The sequence below is a fragment of the Lepidochelys kempii genome, chromosome 16 (assembly GCF_965140265.1).
Source record: "Lepidochelys kempii isolate rLepKem1 chromosome 16, rLepKem1.hap2, whole genome shotgun sequence".
NCBI lineage: Eukaryota > Metazoa > Chordata > Testudines > Cheloniidae > Lepidochelys > Lepidochelys kempii.
The window spans coordinates 9,485,646-9,500,741 of NC_133271.1; the positions used below are offsets into that span (position 1 = coordinate 9,485,646).

The 15,096-nt window shown below is 48.4% G+C and overlaps 2 protein-coding genes across 5 annotated transcripts in view; one reads left to right on the forward strand and one right to left on the reverse strand.

Moving 5' to 3' along the window:
- The first annotated feature begins 186 nt into the window (after positions 1-186).
- The window catches only part of LOC140899312 (kelch-like protein 13), a 28,409-nt gene continuing 13,499 nt past the window's right edge, over positions 187-15,096 (forward strand). The window contains exons 1-4 of one of the 3 annotated variants that reach the window (XM_073314607.1): positions 379-6,157; positions 8,243-8,495; positions 11,237-11,397; positions 13,620-14,274. In XM_073314607.1, the coding sequence (XP_073170708.1) occupies positions 5,105-6,157; positions 8,243-8,495; positions 11,237-11,397; positions 13,620-14,012 (1,860 nt within the window). In that variant the 5' untranslated portion in view covers positions 379-5,104 and the 3' untranslated portion in view covers positions 14,013-14,274. Of the gene's footprint in view, positions 6,158-8,242; positions 8,496-11,236; positions 11,398-13,619; positions 14,275-15,096 lie in introns of those variants that run through there. The other 2 variants (XM_073314608.1, XM_073314609.1) reach the window with 2 other exon arrangements.
- Positions 429-15,096, reverse strand: part of DPP7 (dipeptidyl peptidase 7) — a 31,141-nt gene continuing 16,473 nt past the window's right edge. Inside the window, exons 9-13 of one of the 2 annotated variants that reach the window (XM_073314611.1) lie at positions 4,019-4,137; positions 3,782-3,938; positions 2,992-3,056; positions 2,061-2,131; positions 429-1,207 (exon numbers count right to left, since the gene is read on the reverse strand). In XM_073314611.1, the coding sequence (XP_073170712.1) occupies positions 1,075-1,207; positions 2,061-2,131; positions 2,992-3,056; positions 3,782-3,938; positions 4,019-4,137 (545 nt within the window). In that variant the 3' untranslated portion in view covers positions 429-1,074. The remainder of the gene's footprint in view (positions 1,208-2,060; positions 2,132-2,991; positions 3,057-3,781; positions 3,939-4,018; positions 4,138-15,096) is intronic. The other variant, XM_073314612.1, reaches the window with a different exon arrangement.

A 15,096-nucleotide genomic window follows, 5' to 3' on the forward strand; every position in this document is an offset into this window, starting at 1 on the left:
GGAGAATGGTCAGTTTAGATGAGCTATTACCAGCAGGAGAGTGAGTTTGTGTGTGTATGGGGGTGGGGGGGATGTGAGAAAACCTTGATCTATGCAGGAAATAGCCCGACTTGATTATGTAAAGAGTTGTCACTTTGGATGGGCTAGCACCAGCAGGAGAGTGAATTTGTGTGGGGGGGTGGAGGGTGAGAAAACCTGGATTTGTGCTGGAAATGGCCCACCTGTTGATCACTTTAGATAAGCTATTACCAGCAGGACAGTGGGGTGGGAGGAGGTATTGTTTCATGATTTCTGTGTGTATATAAAGTCTGCTGCAGTTTCCACGGTAAACATCTGATGAAGTGAGCTGTAGCTCACGAAAGCTCATGCTCAAATAAATTGGTTAGTCTCTAAGGTGCCACAAGTACTCCTTTTCTTTTTGCGAATACAGACTAACACGGCTGTTCCTCTGAAACCTATAATCTTTCTGGAGAAACTGTTCTCTTCAGCTGAATCCTACAACTCACTCATCATGACAGCTAGTACCCTCACTTGACTTCTTCACAAATCACCCAAGAGAACTTTCTCCTTTTAAGCATTTCTTTGAAGACAGACTGTTCCTAGCTGAACATAAGCTACACATATCCTATAGTTCTGTGTAACACTGGAGATTGCTGTGGGCTGTGAATAATCATCCCTCATTCTCCTAGCAGGGCCCCATTCTTTCCTCTACCATTCTGGAAAGCATGTACATGAAGCATGACCCAGTTCCTGAGGAATGGTCTAACACAGGCAAGCTTTTATTCTCTCCTCCTCCCATTACAATCACATCTTTAGTACAGTGCAGGTAAGCATGTGACCAGTGGAAAGTGCTATTGCCTTTAGTCAATGGATTTGGCCGACTCGTTTTCTTTTGATAGACTTGACTGACTCACAATTTAGACAGGTGAATTTTTATCACCTCCATACAGCCACTTGAACTGACATTTTCATCAGATGGTCCGCGCACACTTAGTTCCGATGGCTCCCACCCTTGTGCTTTCTGGTACACACCCCAGCAGCACAACATTCCTGCTCGTGGCTGGATGGATATCTTCACGGTGATAGACCCGCAGACATCTTCTCCCAGGCTCTCTCAATCCTAGCAGACTTCACCCAGTTATGGATAATCCTTGCTTCTAGGTTGCGTGCATCTGTGACAGATGGAGGATCAGCTGGATTATATCCTCTGCGGGGAATGCCAAGCATATACAATAGTTAGTTGTCCATATCCCAACATGAGCCTACAGTTACTCAGAGGCCAGAGCAGCCATTCTCAAGCATCACAGTGGGATTTCATTTATAACGAGTCTAGCTAGTGGAGGTGCAAAGGATCTAGTTTCCTTACATAAAACATTTGTCATAGGAGGGCTTCCCCTCTTGTGTGTAGAATAGCTCCAGCCACAGGGAACAAGGCTGCAGACAGACCACCTGCTTACCATTCTACTATGCACCTTTAAACCATTCTAGTAGCGTGTAACCCTGAGAAATAAGTTACAGTACAAACCAAAATAATGGTGGGGAGGTGGTCACTATGCCTACAGGAAAGGGAGTAATGGGCCCTCCCTGAGTTTGGGTAGTTCAGGACAGAAGACACACTACTGTCCTCTGCTCAGTGCTCAAGCATCTGATTAAGGAAGAAAAGCTCGAGTGGTGGGATGTTGCTGTGTGAACTGCATCCAGGTTGTCGGGGCAGAGTGCTGGCCCTACTGGGGGAGAAAGAAAGCACTTTTCTGTAAAGGAGCTTGCACTGAGAACAACTTGGCACGAGCCCTGCTCAAGAGGGCCCTTCCTCAGCGATGAGACCAAGTGAACATGGTGAGAAAGCGGCTACGAACCAACCAAATACCATTTCTATGCTCAAGGAAAGGCAGAGTGAAGAGCGCAGAGTTGGGTAAGGAGAAGGCTCTTCTTCCAAAGCAGTGTTTCAGCAGTGTTTGGTGGACTGTCTCCTGCTGAGGTTACTATTGTTTTTCATTGCTGGGATCACCCAGGCCAAGGGGGAGGCAGTAAGCAAAGGCTTATGGTTACCGGCTACATACCGGAGATCCAGATGATGAGCGCCTCCCTTAATGGTTATCGCAATTAGTGAGGAACTGAGGTTACTATTTATCTGGAACAATAAAATGTGCAAGTCAAACTCCTTATACCAGACAAGTGTGTTTGAATATGGGCTTTAAAAATTAAAGACAGAGCCAGGAAGGGCAACAGGACGCTGACCTGGTCAGTAGCAGGACAGGTACAGGTGTGTCAGGATCATCATAAGCCCTTGTCTTCCTCCCACTCCCAATAAGTCAAATGTGTTTTCTCAACTGAAATTGACATTTCCCCCATTACAGGTAAAAAGTGTTAACGTTTGTGGCCAGGCTTATTTCCCCAATAAAACCGATCTTTCCAGAACCATGAGCCTTTCAGGTGTTACCCTGGCTGCATCAGGTTGTTGGGGAGAATGAATTCATTTTTAGTTTGCACAAATCTGATCTTCAGCAGCTCGAAGTTAGGGTGTTAGGGCAGCTGTAGCTCAGAACTGGGAAGAAGTTGGCTTTCCAACAGCAACCGGAGCTGGAGGGAGGGGTGCAAAAGAAGTAGAACTAGCTGTGGGTATTTCCCCAAATTCTGAACCAGCAGAAGCTAGTGCAAAGAGCGGTTATGTCTAAAATGAAGTGGTCTTTGCTGCAGCAAAGCCAAAAAATCAAATCCCCTCTTTGGCAGAAAGAAGCAGCCTCCCTGATAGACGAACTTACCATTTGCCACAAGTGTTCTGGGGCTGCCAAATAGTTTAGCAGAGCAAAAATACCCCTTTAACAGGAGGGACATGAGCAACTGCTGCCTGCTCTGTAGCCATTCAGCATTTCCATGGAGCAGCCTAAGGTGGTCTGTTAACACTAGACAGAAAGGGTGAGGTCAGCCAGGCTAACAACTGGGGTATCTATCTCACACCTGTGGTCAGCCCATAGCGATGCAGATACTTACACCACCGCCTGCCCATGGATCCAAGTCTCCATTTGAAAATATGATGTTGCTTGCAGCTTTCAGGTCTGAAATTCACACAGATCATATCTGAGGGGCCTCTTTACGCTCCTGTTTAGCTGCTTCAGAGTGTGCAAATGACAGTGGAAAATTTAAAAAATTCTTGGCAGTCACTTTGGTTTTCCACTTGTTTAAGTGAACTACAGTGTGGGCTGATTACAGAAAGCCAGGCTTCTCCTGGACTTTGCCACCACCTCCCCTCTAACAACATGTGCATGACGAGCAGATGCTCAGAGCGGGAGGTGGAAAGGAAGCTGTGCCAGGAGGAGATTGCTGCTCACTCTTCCAGAAAGAAGCCATGCCATTCCTGTCCAGCTCCAGCTCCACCCCAAGCATGACCTGCCTCTATGCTTTACTGGTGCTAGTCTGCTTTTTTGGTGCAAGAATCAACAGGGAGGGAGGAGGCAGAGTCAAGGTAGGAGCTGGGAAAAGACAGCAAAATGTTGGGGCAGGAGAGAGGGTAGGGCACAGTTATGGCCCTAGAGGGGAGTTGCAGTGGGGGAGCGTTAGGGAAACGGGAGGAGAGGCTAGTTGATTTGACTGCAGTCCTTAAATAAATAAGAACAGCTGCAACTGTACGAATCACTTGCCACCTGTAATCTGTGTGTATATTCATTATAATTGAGCAAGCCCTTCCCCTTAATGCTATCAAGGTATCCAGACCAGAATGCAGGGACCGTGGTGGGGAAATACACAAATGATGCAAAGGAATAAACAGCAACATGCAGCTTACCGCTGCCCCAAAACATTGTTTGCAACCAGTCCCTTTGCGGGTGCACGAGCCATTTGTTGAAGCAGTACTGCTGTCTCATGGCCTCGGTGAACGGGAGTTCGGGGAAAAAGTCGGTCACGTTGTTGCTGCTGCAAGTTAAGTTGATCTCAGTACAAGCCTGTGATGGAAACGGGAACCGTCAAGATGGAAAGCGGGAGGATCTGTATTAAAGTCCACTGATTCCTCTGAGCCGCGTACCTGATAGTCCCACGCCTCGGCATCTGGGCCAAGGCCACAGCCAGTCGGGTCAGAACATTTTCTGAACTGTTCGTATATGTCATAACACGGCACCATCTTAGTCGAGTTGTAGAACACTCCTGCCAAGCAGAAAGACAGAGTTAAGCGGGGCTGTCAACAGCTCAATGGCTGCGCTACCCAGAGCAACCCCCAAGAACTCAAGCTGGGAGACCAGCCAGAGAAGACATAAGGAGATCAGGGGGTGTGGACAGGGTAATAGATCTAGAAGGCTGTGTGCCATTCTGAGCTAGGCTGTAGTAAAGATCACAGCTCTCCATCTGCCTAGTCGTTAGGTCAGCAAAACCATCACCATCTCTTTGCTGGCTGTGAGAGAGCCTTCCACTCTGCAACACCCAGCATCTGGAACAGGCCCCCTGGGTCTTTTTGCCTCGTTGGCTCTCCCATCTCATTCCAAATCTGGTCTCTGCCCTGCGTGAGTCTCAGACTAACGCACTTCAGCTGTAGTAGAGTCTCACACAAACTATCCTGAACCGAATTCTCAAACTGCACAAGGCTAGTGGCTGTCCACCCCCCAGGGTGAATGTACTGCAGCTTCAAGACAGCAACTTAAGCAAACTGGCCAATGCCAGCCCTGCAAAGAAAGAATTTTGTTTGATCATGGATGGAAAAAGGGAGGGTGACGTGCCCAGACTTGCCCAGATGAAAAACAAGTACCTGGCCAATACAAGCCAATCAGGCGTAGCATGGGAGCTGGAGGAGACTGGGCGCCTTTGTGTGGATGAATAATTAGCAGATAGAGAAGAGAAGGAAGGACTGTTCGCTGCCTGCCACTCAAATGACCGGCTCAGAGAGTAGCCCAAAAGGAACACACTACAGACCAATACCAGCTATATTACTGCTAGCCGTGGCTTGGTCTCCTCTGCCGACTGTTAGACTGGATTCTGGAGAGTCCGACAGACACAGCTCCCCCAGAAGTAGGACTGAAGGCTCCACTGAAAACCCCTACATGGGGGGCAGGAGTCACTCCCTATAGACACCTGCAGAGAATTCCTCACCCCTCCTGCTCACAAGGCAGCTTTCAGAGGGATGTCACTCAGCACTCAGAGCCTCTCTCTCACATCGGACACGTACCTGGCTAAACTCCTGGCCGGAGCATGCAGCCTCCGCTCACAGAACGCGCTGTGTGATGTAACGCTGGAGGCAGGTGGGGTTCGCTTTCCAGCGCACAAGATCATTTTGGCTTCAGCGAGCAATTATTGCAAGATCCTGTTTGTTGGAAACACGACACGTGCCGGGAGCCCCGATGCGAATGTGCAGCTGAAAGCCATCAGTGCTGGGGGACTGAGGAATGTTCTCAACTTCATTTACTCCAACAAACTGGACCTCTCCCTACAGAACGTCGAAGAGACGTTCAAGGCGGCAGAAACCTTGCTCATCCGGGAAGTGATCAAGCTGTGCTTTCAGTTTCTGGAGGACGGCCTGAATCACAAGAACTGCCTGGACACACTCAACATCGCTCGGAGGCTTGGGCCAGAAGAGTTGAGACAGAAAGCCATGAACTACGTAGGGCAGCACTACAAACAGATACTGACTGATCCTCAGTGCATGAAGCAGCTGGACAGAGAGACCCTGTGTGAAATCTTAGACAAGACAGACATGGCTGGGTGCACTGAGCTGGAGCTGTTCAACGCGGCCATAAGCTGGCTGCTGCATGACAGCGTGAGGCTGAAAGGAGCGGCAGATATTTTAAAGCGAATCCGGTTTCCTCTCATTCCTCTACGGGATCTGCAGAGATATGTGCAGGAAACCCCCATTATGAGGACAGACTCGGAATGCCATAGGTACCTCCAGGAGGCTCTAAGCTACCACTCCCAGCTGTATGCTCAGCCAGCCCTGCAGACCCAACACACAAGCATCCGCTCCAGCTCCTCTATGCTGCTCGTTCTTGGTGGCAGAACCACGGACAACAGAATCTGCAGAGACATGTGGGTTGTGGATGAGAGCTGCAGTGCATGGAGAAAGATAGGTGAACTCGCTACACCTGTCTACAACCACTGTGTAGCTGTGATCAATAACTTCCTCTTTGTCATCGGCGGTCAATCCAGATTTGATCCTGCAGGGAAACAGCCTTCAAACGAGGTACGGTGCTTAAGGAGCTTTAGGTTAGAGGGAATCAAGTAGTCAAAGGGAATACTGGGACTGGAGTTCTGTACATATAAAGGCTCAGGTGAGGTAAGGCTAATTTCCCTACTAGGTACCTAAAGTCAATGTTCAGAGGCGCTGAGCTTTCACAACTCCCACTGAAGTCAGCGGGTGTTTCAGGTGTCCTGCGTAACTGGAAAAAAAAATCAGACCCTTTATTTAGCTGCCTAATGTTCATTGGAAAGCGCTGGCTTTGAACACGGCAGAGACAAATGGCCCTGTAGAGAGATTTTCATTTAAAAAGAGCTGCCTGGCACGAGAATGTCTCCCTCCAGTTCACAGCACTGCTCAGGATGGCTGTAGAGTAATGACCGTGTTGAATCACTCATCACTCTCCTGGAGAGGTACAAGAGGAGTAGTGTTTGAGAGCGGAACGGAGTCATCTCCTCCAGGCTGGCCAGGGCAGGACTGCTCCTACACGCTATTTCCTAGTGCTCTGCCCCGTTTTAAAATCCCTCTAGCGACAGGGCTCCCACCATGTCCTTTAGGAGACAAGTTAGCCCAGTCAAACTCTCCCTCTCTGTTTAGCATATTCCACTTCCGTGGATCGCATCAGAAACCCTTGTACGCCAGCCCCAAACCAGGCCAACCTCAAATACCTGAAGTAGAACACCGGCCCACATCCATCAAGCCTCATGGCCTTTGACCTCAGCTGCCTGACCCAGTGCCACTGAAACGGGATCGTATTCAGACCCTCCCCCCGCCAGAAGAATTGCACTAGCAATGGCAAGAGTTACAGTTTGACTCCTTTAAAAACAAAAAAAACCTGTTTCTCTTGCCCATGTAGGGCAAATACCCCTCCCCCCACCACGTGCCCCAGCTCCAATGTCTTCCCCCTGCCTAGGGAGTAAGACACCATTGTTTGGGGGGGTTAGCTAGAGAAAGTTAGCCCAGGTGAGCACCCCACTTGCTGTCACTTTGTGCTTAGAGCCCAAACTGGTTGCCCCCCCCTGCAAGGTTTCTAGCAAACTCTGTCCCCCCAAGCAGAGTTAACAGGAAGGAGTTAGGGAGGCTGCAGGAAGCAGCAGAGTGCTACCAGCACTGAGCCAGCGTGCCGGGATCTCTTCTGGTCTAGTCCCTTCAACACCACCCAAAAGGGTCACCTCTGCCCAGGAGATGGGAAGCCTCAGACCAGGCTGGGATGCAGCGCTGGTCAGTTGGTAGCAAGAGGACAGAGGGTGATGATAACTCTCTGCTGAAGCCACTCTCTGCTAACAGCTAGATGCGAATTAACATGCCAGCCTGGCTGCTGTATAACTTTACCCAAGATCAAGCCAAATTCTGTCCAGTAAGGCGGATAACACGGGTTTCCAGCTGGAAGCCTTGTTCTGACAGCCCTCGCTGTGGTAGTTTCCCCAGGGGTCAGGTGGAATTCCCTAGACAGCTCATCTCTGTCATGCTACAGCACAGAGCCTTGTACCAGGTTCCTATCACTTGCCCTGTTTAAATGAATGGCTCAAGAAACACACGTGGCTTTCGCTGTGGCCTGAGATGTAACTTTGTGGAGGGGGCATTGCACAGATCTTAGCAAAGCTTTATAGCATTTCATCCCTATGCGCAGACAAAGCCGTGCAGGTGTGTTTAGATGTGGGGCACACGAAGTGCCATTTAAAGGAACCACTCAGGCTGGAATGTATTAGCCCTCGCAGCTGACGGGGGGCTACCCTGGAACCTCGGGCTGTGACTGCAGCACATGTAGACGTTCTGTGCTCCTTCTAATCTAGCCAGCTTGAGTGTGGGAGCCGTGAAGCTGTGGCAACACAGGCTTAGGCATGGGGCAGCTCCCCCCGTAATTAGCCAGGGCTCTAGGCAGTCTTGTACAACCCACACTAAAGCCCATGAAGCTGCAGCTTCACTGCTCTGGTACCCAGGCTAGGCCGATTAAAGCTAGATCAGGTACGTCTACACAGTTGCAGACACACCCCGTGACTGCAGGGCATAACAGTTCTTAAAGCCATGCCTGTTGGAGGATCTCAGTGACCACTTGCTCAGTGACCACTATTCCCTCTACTGTGATCCTAGGTGTTCCGCTTTGATCCCCGCGACAAGTCGTGGCTCCAGGTCTCCAGCATGCTGGAGAGGCGAACACGCTTCCACGCGGATGTGCTGTCCGATCGCATCCTGGCTGTGGGTGGTGGGACACTGCTGGGGAAGCTCACCAACACCATGGAAACATACCAGCCTGCAGAGAACAAGTGGGAGCACGCTGCTCCCTTTCCAGTGCCAGTGGCCGATCACGCAGGTACCACCCACAAGGGAATCCTCTACATTTCAGGTAACACTGCTCTTCTAACTCATGTAGCTACTTTGCTTTTACCGGTAGCCTTAGAGGTCACGTTAGACTGGATCAGGACAGTGCTTGGATGGGCGATTGACCAGGGAAATCCGTAGTGGTGTAGGGGGTACTGTTGGTGAATCAGTAAGTGGTGCTCCTCCTCCCGAACGAATGCCCGCCGTTACATCAGAGGGCATCGTCTTGCAGAGAAGACTTACAATAAGATCTTGGCCGGCTGCAGTCAAACATCCCATTGCACGTTTTGTCAGAACAGGAATTTTGATCATGGTGTCTTGGCCAAATTCCAGCTGCTTTCCTTTAAGAAAGCAAGCTAGGGAGAGATTTCCAAAGAACTGCCGCATGTTTAGCCACATATGTGACATGCATTTTAATGGAAGATGTGGGACTAAATCCCCTGCACTGTTCTGGAATGCTCATCCTAGGGAGTGAGGCACAAAAAGTAATTGACATGTAAGCTCTGCAGGGCAAGGGCTAGCTGATGTTTCTGTACAGCGCCTAGCACGAGGCCCCAAGCCTTATAGGGACCATTGGCACTACTGCAATATAATTTACTAATTGCATATCGCATGCTCCATGCACTTGGTAAAAGAACGTTACCAAGGTTGCAAAGTCAAACACTCAAAAGTTAGAAAATGCCAAAATTAAGGTTTCCTGGGCAACCCTAATTCAGTCCCTTTGTGCGTAAGCACTTTCATTAATTACATGATCACAAAGTATTTCTTCCACAGGACCTCTTGCCCCATTCATCCCCTGCCCCAAAGCATGGGGACACTAGAATTTGTCAAAGAAAAAGCTGCCAGAATTTTTTTAACATAGCAAAACAATGTATTTTCCCTTAGCCTCAATCTTGGAAACAGCGACACTGTTCTGGTTGGAATTTTCCAAACAAGGTTCAGCCTGAAGCAGACACCCATCATGGAAAATTTCAGTTTAACCACTTAAAGTTTGGCAAAGTTATAAGGAACTGAAAACAGAGTCTTATAAACGGGAAGTGTTGGGCACCCACAATAATAGGCAGTGCTACCAGCCCCGCCTATGACACAACTACCTAATGCAATGTATTAAACACATCTGGAAATACACGAAGTAAGGGGTTCCTTCAGCAATCGTTCACTTGGACATGTAGTATAATGTACAGTCATCGCTAGTCCTGTCTCATGTCAAAAGAAAGCACATCATCAATACAATGACACTTATGTTATTGCTTGTGTGCTAGAAGATGATTTGACATTAAAGTAGGAACCTTTGGTTTTTGACTTCCATAGATTTTAAGGCTAGAAATGATCATTAGGATTGAGTCAGACCTCTTTGGTTTGATTTTAACTGTGCAACCTGAATGTTGCATTTAATATGTCGTTATACTGTGGTATTTTAGGAAAAGGACACTGAAGCGTAAGACTCTGAGATCAGTTCTATTTTAGTGTCCAAATAAGCATAAAAGCCCGTCTGAAATGACATCTTAACAAACCCTGGATCCAGTGCGACATTCTTGCATCAGCCAGAGTGACCATCCGACATAGGTTGGAAGGATGGCCCAGTGGTTCGGGCACTAGCGTTGGGCTTGGGAGACTGGGATTCAATTCTTTGCTCCACCACAGACTTCCTGCATGGCCTTGGGCAAGTCATTTAGCCTCTGTGTCGGTTTCCCATCTGTACAATGAGGATAAAGATGCTCCCCTACCTCCCAGGATGTCATGAGAACGAATGCATTAAAAACATTGAAGTGCTGACATACCATAGTAATGTCTCATTGAAGTTAGATAGGAACACAGGACTGGAAGGGAACTCCTGGGTCACTGAATCTAGTCCCCTGCTATCATAGGCAGCTCCATCACATGATCCCATTCATAGTACTAGCCCAGGAGGTCTTATCCACAGCTCTGTCCAATCATAGTGAACAATTACACATGCAATGCTAGTATGAGAGCTTAAAACGTGCTGTACCCAAGCAGACAGCGTGGGGGTGGAGCGTGTTTACACACAGCCTGGAAAACCCGGAGGTAAGTGTTGTGTCAGCCACATTTGACCTCCTGTCCTCCCTTTTCTTTGTCTCAAAGACTCTGACATGGTCTGCATTCTTCAGTTCAGCGAGCATGAAGGGGTGTGCCCTGTCAAATAGTAGCAGGAAAAGAGAGGAAGCTGGACTCCTGCAGCCCTGAGAGACCCACGTGATGGGTGTCTTAGAGCCAGGGAATGGTTAGAGAACAGGAACTGGCTCAGATTCAAGAATCAGGGAAAACTTGAAAACTGAAAGAAGTTTGCACAGATTTCTTTTTAAATAGTCACTTTTATGCATCTTTGCACATCCTGGTGCCTGGTGGAAGCAGATCCCCCAAGAGAGGCTGTTCCTGCTTCCTGGTTGGGTTGGAAATTACCTCACGTGCCACCATAAAATCTTGTGGGGGGAAAACCTGTTTGCAGGAGACACTTTTCATATCCAAGAGGTTTGATTTTAAAACCTCCAGACTTCTGGATGCTCATCTGGCACACACCACTTGTAACAACGTCCTGCCCTTCCTGGTGAGTAGGAGAGACAGCTGGGTCTTCAGGGTACAGCACCTTGGAAAGGCTGCATATGGAGCTGGAACGCTCTCCTTTCACCATGACAGGCAGAGATGGCTGGCAAGGCCCCCTAACACCTGTTTGCAGAGTGCCATGAGCCTCTGATGAAAACAGCTTTAGCAGGGCAGAGGGATTCTAGCCACACTTCTCTCCTCCAGGGGGCTTTTCTGCTGGCAAGACCTTGAGGGACACATACAGCTACCTCCCTCGCCTGCGGCGCTGGATCACTAACCGTGCCATGACCTTTGCCCGGTGCGACCATGGAATGGCTGCCATCAGAGACCGGATCTTCTGTATTGGAGGCAGGACTTTAAGTGCTGTAAGTTGGGATTTGTTCTTATAAACAGCCATATTGGGCCCCAGATGCAGGCTTTCTACCTACAGGTCCTCCTCTACAGCACTGTATTATTCCAGTTTGATGACTGTAAATGTCATTAATTTCAATGGATTTCAGTCTTGCCGTGTACTAATGCAGTGGTGAATCAGGCCCATAAGCCTGTAGAAATGCCTAGGTCTATAAAATTGTTTTCATGAGTTGCAGCCCTGTGATAATCAGATCCTAGTTACTACCAATATCAAGAATATTTACAGCATCGATGGAAATGTTTTAAAAGCCAAATCATCATTCCTCTGCAGTTACATCCTAATGCAGGAGTGAAACTGATGAGCTGATTCTCCTCACACATGCCAAGAGAAATGCAGAAAGCAAGCAGAACAGAGAGGAGGATGGTCCAGGGAGTAGGGAGCTAGCTTAGAGCTTGGGAGGCCTGCATTCAAGTCCCTGCTCTGTCAGACTGGGCAAGTGACTTAGCACCTGTTTACGCTACAGCAGCACAACTAGGGGGCTGCCGTGGTGTAGATGCTTCCTACATCGAAGGAAGGGGTTTGGCCATCTCTATACGTAATCCATCTCTGAGAGGCAGTACCTATGTCGAAGGAAGAATTCTTCTGTCACCTAGCCATGTTAACAGTAGAGGTCAGACTGGCCTAACTGCATCACACAGGGCACAAAGTTTTTACAGCCCTGAGCGATGAAGCTAGCTCAATCTAATATTTAGGTGTAGATCAGGCCTAAGTCTCTCTGTGCCTCAGTTCCCCATCTGTACAATGGGGAGAATAGCACTGCCCTGCCTCCCAGGGATGTTGTGAGGATAAATACACGAACGATTGTGCTGTACTCAGATACTATGGTAATGAGGGCCATAAGAGAGAGAACTATCAAGTAAATCAGGTTTCTAAAAGCTTTTTCAGTTTTATTCATTGCAGGGGGTTAACATAGGTGAGGGTTTTTCTTTTAGAATAGGCTGTCCTGTGGCAGCCTGCCTTTCCAAAGGATTCTCTGAGTGTCTCCATACCCTTTAAATGCTGTGGTGGAGACTCCTCCAGGAGGGAATAGAATTCAAAGGGTAACAAGCAACCCTGCTCCGGGCCGTGCACCACACTGCAACCACAGCTCCTGTGGTGTCCCCAAGCCCTCTGCCTCCAGCCTCTTGCTCCATAGGCAGAGGGTCAATGCATAAGGATACACATGGTTTATGTTATTACTGACATCAAGGATGACTCAGTGGTGGGGCAGGTTTTCAGGCCTGCCTTTAACTGGATCCCTCTGGTTTTGTGCCTGCAGTTTTGGCCACCTGCCTATCCCAGCATGGTGCCCTAATCTGCAGATTCAGACAGGTATTTAAGTGGGTTAAATCGGTGGGTGCAAAAACACCAGCCCTTGGAGCCTTCAATGTAGAGGGTGCACTGATGTAGATGGAGCTGCGGATGACACCTCCTCTCCCCCAAGCTTCATCTTGGCTGCTGTTCATGACACAACACAACCCAACCCACCGTTCGGGGCTCCCCCTGGTGCCTTTAATCAAAAGGGGACAGACCAGAACTTGGGCTGTTTCAGCTCCTAGGTGCACTTGCTTTTCCTTCTCCATTTTCCAGAAAGGAACAACCCGTCTTCAGAGCCATTTTCTGATACCACTTCGGTGTTCCAGTTGGGTTTCTTAGGATACCTTCAATTTGACTAAAAGAAAAGGAGGACTAGTGGCACCTTAGACTAACCAATTTATTTGAGCATAAGCTTTCGTGAGCTACAGCTCACTTCATCGGATGCATTCAGTTTTTTTTTTTTCCACTGAATGCATCCGATGAAGTGGGCTGTAGCTCACGAAAGCTTATGCTCAAGTAAATTGGTTAGTCTCTAAGGTGCCACTAGTGCTCCTTTTCTTTTTGCGAATACAGACTAATACGACTGCTACAATGAAACCTTTAATTTGACTAGTTTCAGCGTGGTAGCTGTGTTAGTCTGTATCAGCAAAAACAATGAGTACTCTCCTCGTTTTTAATTTGACTGCCACATTTCAACTCTGAAGGAGGCATCCTGAGCCCCCTGGTGGGCAAATAGTTTAAGAACACAATTTGCCTTTAACCATGTCTTAAGACCCTGGCATCACTCATTGGGTGGGGGATCGTTAGACTGAAAGAGTCCAGTGTTACAGTACCATCCACCCAAACTGTCATGTGGCAAATCAGTGTTGATCTTTGCAGGCAGAGGAATGGATTCAAGTGAACGAGACAGAAAATTACTGTCCAATGACTGACCAGTGGACCACACTAACGCTATCCCCCTTTGACTGCTGCCAGTTCAGTATCGCTGCGCTCCACTCCAGACTCTATATCACAGGAGGTGGATCTCTGCGACGCATGAGTAAAGAAGATGGCGTGTTCATCTATGATCCTGATGGGAGGCTATGGAAGAAAGCTGGCTCCCTGCCTAATGCTTTGGTAGACCACGCCTCCTGCATGATTAAACTGTCCTGTGAGATGGCAGCTGACCAGCAGGAGAGAGGAGTGAAGTGCTCACCCGGTGGCAACAGCAGGAAGAGATCCACTCTCAGCTTGTTCATCACCAACAAACAAGAGCCCCACTCGGCTTTTTAAAGGGAGCAGGAACTGGATCCGTGAAGGAGCTGCTCTGACAGAGCACGTGGCAAATGCCCGTAGCATTTTAACCACTCTCCTCAATTCCTAGCCAAACGCTGCAGCTTGTGATTTAGGAGCAGCACGTTAGCATGTTGCTGGTGTGCACTGCTGAGGTGGCAGTGCGGGAAAAATGAAAGAGGAAGTGGAGGCATGTCCTAGCCGCAATGCGCTGGGTTGGATACTTCTCTTTTTAAAAATAAAGAATATTTTCCCTTCTAAATCTTTAACATATGCAAACCTTATTTGAAATGAATGAAGAGGAAGTTCAGTTATTTTTTTAAAAATAGAGCACTTCTAAAGAAGTGTTTTACTCTGCAAATTGCACTCAAAGGTTTTAAAATGTCAAAGATCTCCTTACAAGTCCCCTTAGGCAGGTATGTTAGATACCCTTCTCTCTCACCCGTGCAGTGAGAAGCCCAATATAAAACACAGAAATGCATAGATTTTTAAGGCCAGAAGGGACCTTTAGGATAATCTAGACCAGTGGTTCTCAACCCATGGCCCGCAGGCCACTTGAGGCCCAATCAGCACACAGCTGTGGCCCATGTGACGTCCTTAAGGCCATGTGGGTAGTATATATCTTGTGTGGATGTGGCTCACATAACACAGAGCTGCATGTGTGGCCCACAATGGTAAATAGGTTGAGAATCACTGATCTAGTCTGACCTCCTGCAGACACAGGCTAGACAACCTCCAGCAGGGACTGCTGAATCGAGCCTGTAACTTTTGGTTGAGCTGGAGTATAGGTAAAATTTTCCAAAGGGCCTAAATGACACAGGAGCCTAAGTCTCACTGAAAGTTCATGGGGCTGAGGCTCCAAAGAGCATAGGGGTATGTCTACAAGATCTGATTGCAGCATATGTAGGCATGCCCATTCTAGCTATTATCTAACTAACATGGGTAACAACAGTAATGAAGACGTGGCAGCCCAGGCTAGCAACCCAAGTACGTATTTGGGGTCCCCAGCAGGCTTGTACTGTGGTTGCTAGCCCATGTCACCACATCTTCCCTACTGCTGTTCCCCTTGCTAGCTAGGTTAAAG